This window comes from Arvicola amphibius, chromosome 6 (genome assembly GCF_903992535.2).
Source record: "Arvicola amphibius chromosome 6, mArvAmp1.2, whole genome shotgun sequence".
Lineage (NCBI taxonomy): Eukaryota > Metazoa > Chordata > Mammalia > Rodentia > Cricetidae > Arvicola > Arvicola amphibius.
This window is the reverse complement of record NC_052052.2, coordinates 258,550-268,898: the sequence shown is the minus strand read 5'-3', so window position 1 is coordinate 268,898 and position 10,349 is coordinate 258,550. Positions and strand designations below refer to the sequence as shown.

The 10,349-nt window shown below is 46.9% G+C and overlaps 1 protein-coding gene across 1 annotated transcript; it reads left to right on the top strand.

The window, feature by feature from the left end:
• The first annotated feature begins 2,922 nt into the window (after positions 1-2,922).
• On the top strand, positions 2,923-3,839 carry Rnf223 (ring finger protein 223). The gene is made up of 2 exons (XM_038332341.1): positions 2,923-2,990; positions 3,099-3,839. The coding sequence occupies exons 1-2, from the start codon at positions 2,923-2,925 to the stop codon at positions 3,790-3,792; spliced, it is 762 nt and encodes a 253-aa protein (XP_038188269.1). The 3' UTR covers positions 3,793-3,839.
• The last annotated feature ends 6,510 nt before the right edge of the window (positions 3,840-10,349 follow it).

The window sequence follows — 10,349 nt, the reverse complement described above, 5'->3', positions numbered from 1 at the left end:
TCCCTTCAAAGTTGGCCTTGATCATGAAGATATCTAAGAACAAAATTGTGGCAGCTTTTGGGGATTTGGACCATTGGGTGGTCAGTGGGTACTTTTGGGTAGTTGAGTACAGCTATTCCTCCTATCCTCATGAGGTCCCTCCCAGCAACATCTCCTTCCCACAGGCCTATGTGGGGGCTCCCATCTCAGGATGTGCTTGGCCAGAAGACAACTAAATCTCAGGGATAGGGAAGAACCTGGCCTGGCCAAAGTAGGTGGAGAAGAGAAAAGACCACTGGTGTTATTGCGTCTGGTCAGCAAGACCATCTCAGCTCAATGGCCCTGGAGCAGGCCAAGGACTGCCTATGCTCCTGCTCACAGCCTCCAGTTCATCCCACTCCAGTGTGGCACTCCCTACCCTATCTCTAGACACTCCTTGTCCATCAACTCTTTTTGACCAGCACTTCTACTGTGTCACCTGGGCAAAGCTTCTTGAGATTTCATCTTTCCAAGAACACCTGATCCTTTCTGGAACAAGCAGGTACCCACAAACTATTGCAGCCAACCTGGGCCCCTATTTATTTATTTGAAACTGTGTGTGTGTGTGTGTGTGTGTGTGTGTGTGTAGCCTTGGCTGTCCTGGAACTAGCTCTGTAGACCAGCTGGCCTCGAACTCACAGTTTCATCTGCCTCTACCTTCCGAGTTTAAAGGATTAAAGGTGTGCACCACATCTGCCCAGCATCCCTAATATTCTTAACTTGACCCACCATCTAGGCTGTTGCCCAGGCCGGCCTAGCCATGACCTTTCACCTATATTCCTGGGCTCCAGGACAAGGAGTTCCCCAGAGGCAGTAGGTGCCGGAGCAGCAGCAGATGAGGGTTTTGCAAGAAGCAATTGTGAGAATATATGTGAGATGGGAGAAGAAAGGGCAGGACATTGATGGGCACAGGTAGATGGGACAGAAAAGTGCAAACTGAGTGTGTCTAAGTGTGTGCTAGGCTGAGTACACTTGGGACCAGGTGGGCACACTTGCTTTCCAAAGGAGAGGGGCTTTATCTGAAAAAATGAGCATCTACTCTTAGTCCTGAGTCCTAAGACTAGAGGCCTGTGCTGATCCTGGACCTATTCTGGCTCCACACCCATTCTGGGCCTGCCAGGGAGAGACCAGCCAATCTCTGATGTCTAATGTGTTCAGGGCCACACCCCCAGCTGCTGTTACCTAGAAGGTATAAATAAACCTGCTTCAAAGCTCATGGCCTGAGAATTCACACCTGTCTCAGTCAGCCAGCTCCTGGATGAACACACACATCGTACCTTCCATTCCCACGTACACAGAAGAGGTGCGCCAGCTGGACTGGTACCATAGAAGGCTGTTGGCTGCTGGCCTGTGGAGGAACACCTGCCAGGTGAAGCAGAGGCTGGGCCGGACCTGAAGGAGGGGGAACAAGTGAGCCTAGAGGCACAGAGCTTTGCTGTGACCAGGGAAGAGGATCATGCCCAGGAACTGACTCCTGGCTACCAGGTAAGGTCAGCTCAACCTTTCAGCTATACAGTCTCGGGACGAGGCCCCTTTATGGAAGGTGGGGCCTGGTGCCAAGGAATCAATCCTACGAACAGCACAGGTCAGAGGAGGATAGACTTTGTCAGACTTGTCAAGGCCACTGCTGCATCCAGGAAGTGGTGACTTCGAATGCCAGAAGGCTGGAGCCCTCCTGATGTCACAGTGACGTCAGATGACTCACATAGACCCAGTGATGACTCAGCAATCCTTGAGCCATTTTACTCACCCACTCAGGGTTGACCAGTGAGGCAGGGAGAGGGATTATCTCTGCTGTGACTGCTGGGCTCCATGGGTTATAAGGCCAGTGCTTGGGCTGTGATCAGGATGCCTGTGGCTCCTGAAGTGGCAGCCTGGCCCAGGGGAGGTCAGTGTGTTTCTAGCATTCCTCTCAGGGAAGTAGGGGAAGGGGTCAAAGAAGGCCTGAATCTTCCACATCCCACTGGACAGGAATCTGTATGAGTCTGATATTGGCAGAACAGGGCAGGTGTGTGTGTGTGTGTGTGTGTGTGTGTGTGTGTGTGTGTGTGTATGTGTGTGTGTGTGTGGTCTGTCTGTCTGTCTGTCTGTCTCTCTGACTGCACAAGTGTGTGAGTGGGCATGTCTGAAGCAGCTTCATTCCTCTGGCCATTGACTAAGGACCATTTTTACCCCTGGCACTTGTTTCTGGGTTCTGGCACTTGTCCTTATCCCTACCAAACAAGCTAGCCCTAGATTCCAGGCTGCAGCTGTTAGAAACTCAGGCCTCCGTTTCTCAGAGCTTTATGGGCCCACGTGTTCTCCCAACCACCCCAGAATCCTTATATGTCTCCTGGCAACTCAGATGTGTGCCATACAAATCAGGGTCCCACACTGGGACCAAGTTCAAACCCCTCCTCCTCGTTCCAGAGCCACAGGTAGCTCATGAACCTGCCAGGGCCCAGTATCCAATTGGTTCTGGTACAGAAGCCCCTAGCTAAGTCACTCTGCTTTGGAGCTGACTTCTCCATATGGGACCTGTTAGTGTTCTTTGGTATGGGTTCAGCCTTGCAGAGCATAGACATAAATAGTAGCCACAGTGGGTGACTCTCATCAGCATGGGTAAGGATGGGCAACAGGTGTCCAGCCACCATGTTGACGATTCCTAGCACATGGCCTCTATTGAAACCCATCTAGGGTGTTCATGCCTGGCATACCGTAGGATTGTTGACCTTGTAATGAATGGAAGAGGCTAAGTTACAGATTGGCCGTGGGTGGGATTTTGGAGGTGCCTATAGGTAGATGGTGTCCTTCGTTGGGATCTTTGGGTCTGATGCAGGGGAAGAGAAGAGGTGGTGTGACAGACTGACTTTCCAGGAAAAGGGCAGCTCGTGATGGCCTGTCTCTGTTCCACAGCTCAGAATCATGTCATCGGGCCCACGGGTGTGGTACACAGCTCACCGCCAGAGCAGCTCCACAGCCACGGTGCCCAGGTCGCCTGGCCCAGTTGGAAGCCCCAGATCCCCTGGCTCAGTTGGAAGCCCCAGATCCCCTGGCTCAGTTGGAAGCCCCAGATCCCCTGGCTCAGTTGGAAGCCCCAGATCCCCTGGCTCAGTTGGAAGCCCCAGATCCCCCGGTACTCCTGGCTCAGAGAAGGTGGCCTCCCCACTGGAGTGTTCCATCTGCTTCTCAGGCTATGACAACATCTTCAAGACACCCAAGGAGCTCTCCTGTTCTCATGTCTTCTGCCTTGAGTGTTTGGCTAGGCTGGCAGCTGCCCAGCCTGCAGGCCGTCCTGGCAGAGAAGCTGTACCCTGCCCGTTCTGCCGGCAGCCCACCGCTGTGCCTGCTGCTGGGGCTCCTGCACTGCGCACCAGCCGTCAGCTGCAGGCCAAGATGCCAGTGCACTTGCAGAGAGAGGAGCCCGTGTGGCTTGAGGGCACCAAACTGTGTTACCGCCCTTTGTCCACCACGTCTGGCCAAGAGGCCAGTGACTTTGTGTGTGTAGAGGTAGGCCTGAGCAAACCAGCGGAACCCACACTACCTGCACCTGTCCCGGCCCCTCCTGAACCCAGGAGAGGCTGGCTGGCCCGCTGCTGGACACGGTTTGGAGACTGGCGTCAGGTATTACTGGTTTCTGTGCTGTTGCTGTTGCTATTTTGTGTGGTACTCTGGCCTGTGCACTGTGCATTCAAAACTGGAAATCTGCGCTGCATTAACCGGCCATCTGTAGTCACTGCCACTGTCACCTCGACTACTGATTCGCTCTTTCTTGGGCTCCTAGCCAACAAATAGGGTCAACACTTTGGCCATGCCAACTATCCTGCTTGCTCCATGCATGGATCCTGATCTAACAAGGTCAAGAACACAGCAGCTTTGGAAGTTGGTTTCCCAGAACCAAAGACATGTATGTGTCCCTCACTCTCTAGGGCTAGGTGCCAATAGGAAGAAAAGGGTCTTCAAAGCCTCTAAGAAATACAGGTGTCTAAGGGCTCCAGAAACTGCCCTCTGACCCTGTCATACAGATGGGGAAAGGAACCCAGGAATGTCTGGTCAGGCCCTGACCTTCCTGGACACACCGAAGTCCCCAAAAGGCAGGAGTTTGCCATCCTTTCTTTTTTTAATTAAATTTATTTATTTTATACTCTGAAGTTTCCTCCCCCCTCCCCCACTCCTTTCTTTCTCAAGACATTTTACCAGGGTCCTTCCTAGTTCCTTTCTTTGGGAAGGGCTGGACCCTTCCACTCAGTGGGGACGCTGAGCAGCCAGTTCTCTTAATAAGAGTGACAGTGGAAAGGTAGGGCACCTCTGCCCATTCACAACAGGGACTTGTCATCTGTCTCTGGCCATTATGAACGGTACATTTCAAAATAAATTATTTTGTATAAATACTGTTTCTCTGTGTACCCTTTCTTCATCCCCCACCATTCAGGTTTGTCCTGTTAGTCTCCTCCTGCATATTCCCACAATCCAACCTCCACCCAGGTGACCTGACTGGATCACAGTAGGACCAAAGTTGGGGAGGGGGCAGGAGCCAGCGTTCATCTTTACTGGCTTCAGAAAGGCAAGGACAACTCTTGATTTGGCTGCTACCCAACACCGTGAAGCTGAGAACCTGTAGTGATCTGAAAACTTATAGACCATAGGACCCTTCCGGCAGACCCCAGCCTTCTTTGGGCCAGCCTGGATACTGAAATAGCAAAGTTTAACGTCATGAGGGTCACAGCCACCCAGGTTCTGCCATTAGCCCTAGAAATTCTGTACTACAAGGTTGAGTATGACCAGGAGAGCCCAGGCTAGTTCCAGCTTGGGCAGGTCTCAGCCCCCTCACCTCTAACACCAAGGTCTAACGAGCTGTGCTTTTGATTAGGGCAGAGAGGAGATTTACAGAGGTCCTAGAGAATCTGGATCCAGCTGCGGGGAGCAGGGGAATCCTAACACACCCCTGGGCCCAATACCAGTAGATACAGAGCTGAGGAGAACTTTACTGAAGATGCCAGAAAGCCACAGACCACCCGTGATGGGGAAAGGTTCTTCCATGTCCCATGGGCTAGTGACATTGCATCCTGTCATACATAGTGATGCACACATGTGGAGTCACACTCATGTCACTGGGAGGGCCAGGTATGTGAGAATTTCCATATTGTCACCTGAGCACCTCACATCTCACATGCCCTGTGACCAAAACAATGCTGAATCATCACACGGACCAGGTTAAAGGACAGGTCAAGTCAGGCTCAGACTATCCCTATCATTGTTGCTAAGGTCACACACAGAACTACACAATGTTGGGAATTGTGGCACACACAGGACCACATGTAGTCACTTGTCACAATCCTGGAACCGGGCCAGGACCCTGGGATCTCCAAATGCCCCTCCTACTGCTGGCACCCAGGCTTGTCTGGATTGGGGAGCAGCTCCTGGGATGCCTTTCACAGCTTCAGTCATGGTCAGTCAGTAAATGGCACCCCGGGTTTCCCTCGCCACCTGTTGAGTCCGGGTTATTCTGGTACCCAGTCCTGATCCCCGTCGATATCCCCAGGCACCCAAGATGCTGCGGGCGGCTGGTACCACTCAGGTCGGGGGCTGTGGCTGACCTCAAGCCGCCATTCAGATACTCTGGCTCCTCCCAGTGCTCACTCTGGCAGGGACCTGGTGCCAGTGCACCTTTGCACGCTGGCGCCTCCCCTCCCCACCCGCTCGCGCGGTCTCAGCTTCTGGTCTTCGGTTACCGCTGCCACGTCAAGACGCAAGCCTGCCTGAGACAGCCTCAGTTTGAACCGGTGGCCGGCGCCCGCAGTGGTCGTCGTTGCTCGCCACCAACTGTGTATCGTTATTCCATGGGGCAAAGTCTCAGTCCAAGCCTGGGTGTGGCCTAAATGGTGAGGCGCGGATCAGTGGGTCCCAAAGGCAGGCAAGGAGAGGAGTGCAGGGGTGGGGTCGGGGAGGAGGCGGGACCCAGAGGGAAAGGTGGCTCTTTGGGGAAGTGGCCAACTGGCAAAGGTGAGTCTAGAGGTGGATTCGTAGGGTGGAAGTGGGGAGAGGCCTCTGATTAGTGGGGATTGTGCTGTGCTGCTCAAGTGTCTGCGTCCACAGTCAACCAGAACATTAGATAATGCTGTTGGTCCTATGAGGGCGGGCCACCGGCGGCTTGTTGGACCTATATGGATCCCCGTGGCCCATCCCCGTCACATCGGAGATACGCTACACACTACTTCTGACTTTGTCTCGTGGGCCGTGGCGCCCACGTGGATAACTGAATCCACAGAAAGCCTGAGAGAGCTTGGGAAAGAATAGAGTAAAGCATGTTTTCTCGGTAGCAGCAATTTCTCGGGTCTGTTCTGTTTGCTAGAGGCTAGCACAAGCTCTCATCTAAGAGAGGCGTCCTGACTCAGCTTTAGCTGCAAAACCCTGCAGCTCTTTTAAGAGGTCCTGCTACGAAACACTTAAATGGCGTTGATAAAAGCTGACTTCATGCTTGTTTGTTTTCAGCTGTAGCAGGAAAAAAGTTGTGCCATTTTAAAATGCTGGCATTCTGGTCCGTCCTGCCAGGGCAAACTCTGACTCTTTCAGGCAGGCAATCCGTGTGGTTTGCAAGCACACTGCTGAAGCTTGCTTGCTGGCAGGGACCTTGAAACACCGTAGAGTTGTGGCAATAAAAATGGCTACAGCAGGTACCTCTGCCATGAGGCTGGAAAGGTAAGGAATGGGCTGGATCTAGCCAGCAAAGCCATGCCTTGAATCCTACCCATATTGCTCAGTAATTTAAAAGCTCATATGGTCAGAAAAAGAGAGAGATACAGTAAAGAGATATTCAAAAACAAAGAAAACGTCTAAATGATTTACACTGTGTTAAAAATATATGCATGCTAAAGGTTAAAGTTCTTAGGGTAAAAAAGGAAGAAAGAAAGAGTAGTTTGGGTGTGGTGGTACACACCTTTAATCCCAACACTTGGGAGGCAGAGGTAGATTGACCTCTCTGAGACTTCAAGGTGTGGTAGCACACGCCTTTAATCCCAGCACTGGGGAGGCAGAGACAGGAGGATCTCTGTGAGTTCAAGGACAGCCTGGTCTAAAGAGTTATTCTAGGTCAAAGATATACAGAGAACCTGTTTCAAAAAGCAAAAAGTTAAAAGTAAAAGTAAATGAAATAGAGGTTAAAATAAAGCCACACAAAGATGGAAAATACACAGCGAATCTTGATACTGTATGCTATTATGCTCTTTTTGAATTGTTTGAATGCTGAGGAAGGAGCAACAGCTGCTAAAAGATATTTGTTTATAAATGCTGCTGAACTAATCCAAGATAGATATTTTGAAAATACATTGACTTCAGAATTTGGATCTAAGGATATGATACTTTGGAAAAGAGATTCTTCTTTTGTTTTTACAGAAAATGAGACCCTGTGGATTGCATCTATCCCAATATGGTATGATAGACCACGCCCTCCTGAAAGGTTGCTACGAATACCCTCAAAAAATTACTTCGCTCAACTGATGACTGAGATGAACCTGGCACACAGGTTACACCATGAAAGATATGATTAACAGCGTCCCCATTCAGCAGGAAGCAGTTTGGAGAGAAATAACTGCACCCATATTCCCAAATATTGTTTACAAATGTTCTTTTACATTTAAAGGGGGATATGATATAGATATGAATAATTTGCATTGATATAGATTTTGCTTTAGTGACTTAAATTTAAGGTCAATTTTGTTATATGTATATGTATTTCTGATCTTGATTAAGGTATTATGATTGTGTAGTTCATTTTAAAAATGTAATGTGTAATTAGAAAATATTGGTTGCTAATGGATAATCATCAATAATAGTAAAACTTATAGTCATGTTAGATTTTCTAGATATATAGAGATATATTTCAGTTAGATAGGCATTCCTAATATCTTTCAAAGACTATAGAATATGGCATTTTAAATGTTTTAATAACTTAGAGCTTTTCATGACAATGAGACACATCTGCTCTTGGCAGCACCAATCTACTTCAAGAGGAAGATGGGCATCGAAGAGGCTCCTTATTGAGTTTGATAGCCATTTGGGCAAGAAACTGCTCTTGCCTGGACTATTGTATAAACTGGACACAGAGAACCCTCAGAGAGAGGACTGCTGAACTTGCCTATAGGTGAGATGATCTTTTGGGGTTCCTGATTCATGAAAGAGTCTGCAAGACATTCTGCAGGACACAGCAGATACTGACTGAACTGCCTTTGAAATTTCCTGCTTCATGGAAACGTCTGCTTGAAACTATGGGCCTGTAGGCTGAAGATGGATGCCCCAATGGTACAGAGGAACTTTGGGTGACTGTCCAGGCAGTTTACATAACAGTGTGTTATGAAGGGAAGTCAGGGCAGGAACTCAAGGCAGGAACCTGGTGGTAGGAACAGCAGAGCAAGCTTACTGACTTGTTTCCTATGTGTAGGCAGAGACTATGCCTTCCTTTCCCAGATGCCCAGACCTGAATAATCACATTGAAACTATTAGTTACAACATTGTTTGGCCAATGGTTTGTACATATTTCTATCTAGCTCTTACATCTTAATTTAACCTATTTTTATTAATCTCCCCTTTTCTGTCTAAATGAAAAGAAAGGTTTTAACTTTAAAATAGTAAAATTACATCTAACAAAACAGTTATTAAGCAATAATTATAGTTATAATATTTAGTCCATTTATATTTGGTAAGTTAAGGAAAATATTCTGCTATTTATCCTATCTTTGAGAATCTAAAGTTTTATGTTTATCTTTCCTCATAACTAAGGAACACTAACTATAACTATCCTTTAACTCCATCAAAGACCCTAGAAGGATATAATATTATCTAGGTAAACATGAAGTATATTGTAAACAACTTCCAAAGTTCTACAATTGACAGAGACATCTTGCTGCCTGGACAGTCACCCAAAATTCTTCTGTAATATTGGAGAATCCATCTTCAACCTACAGGCCCATAATATCTGGCAGACTTTTCAGTGAAGCAGGAAATTTGAAGACCTGTTTTGCCTTGTACTGACAAAGTTTGTCTCTTTCTTTCTTTCTTTCTTTCTTTCTTTCTTTCTTTCTTTCTTTCTTCCTTTCTTCCTTTCTTCCTTTCTTCCTTTCTCTCTCTCTCTCTTTCTCTTTCTTTCTTTCTTTCTTTCTTTCTTTCTTTCTTTCTTTCTTTCTTCTGTTTTCTGTAGAATGTCTGGCAGAGTGTTTTTTTTTGTTTGTTTGTTTTTTATGAAGCAGGAATCCTGAAGGACCATTTTTTGGAAAGTTCAGCAGTCACTTTTTTGTGTGTCCTGCATGTCCAGTTCATACAGCATACCATCAAGCAGTTTCTTGTCCAAATAGCTAGCCTTGTCATATTGAAGGCAAACTCCATAATGAGTTTTTTCAATTCCCATCAACCTCTCTGAAGAAATTAGTGCTGCCAGAAGCAGACATGTCTCATTGTCAAGAAAAGTCTAAGTTCTTAAAACCTTTTAAATGCCATATTCTGTAGGGCTTTGAAAGATTTGAAGAATACCTATTCATCTGAAATATATCTCGGTATATCTAGAAAACCTATTTAATATGACTACAAGTTTGACTATTATAGATAATTATCTATTTTTAATTATATGTATTTTTAATTATACATTATATTTTAAAATGAGCTGTATAAATATAATACCTTAAATAAGAGTAGAAATATACATATACAAAATTGATTTTAGCCTGGCGGTGGTGGCGCACGCCTTTAATCCCAGCACTTGGGAGGCAGAGGCAGGCGGATCTCTGTGAGTTCGAGACCAGCCTGGTCTACAAGAGCTAGTTCCAGGACAGGCTCCAAAGCCACAGAGAAACCCTGTCTCGAAAAACAAAAAAAAAACAAAAAACAAAAAAAAAAACAAAATTGATTTTAAATTTGTGTCAATAAACCAAAGTCCGTACCAATGTAAAGTGTTCATTCCTATATCATATCATACACTCCCCCTTTTTTTAAAAAAATCAATCCCCTTTAAACATTTATAAACAATCATTTTGGGAATTGGGGCATAGTTCTCTCCAAACTTCTTCCTGCTGTTTGTTGGGTGAAGTAGTTTTAGGGTTCATGGAGACCTTTTAGGGGTCTTCTTCCATCAAACCATACTAGTCTAGAAGTAATCAACAGGTTTTCCTCTTCTGTGGAAGCAAAAGCAGAACCACTTTTCCAACGTAGTGTATCCTTAAACTCAAATTTTAAAGTCAAGATACCCTTAAAATTGTTTCCCATGAGTTAGACAGAAAAATTTCAACAATGATGGCACAAGCCATTTTATGGCTCGTCAGCCAAATAAATGAGGGCTAGGGTGGAGTGGCATTTCATTTGTATTT

Bases quoted from the DNA above. Each gene is read 5' to 3' on its own strand.
- Rnf223 (XM_038332341.1), top strand. From the start codon at position 2,923: ATGTCATCGGGCCCACGGGTGTGGTACACAGCTCACCGCCAGAGCAGC. The intron at 2,991-3,098 runs GTCGCCTGGCCC...TGGAAGCCCCAG, and splicing joins TCCACAGCCACGGTGCCCAG to ATCCCCTGGCTCAGTTGGAA.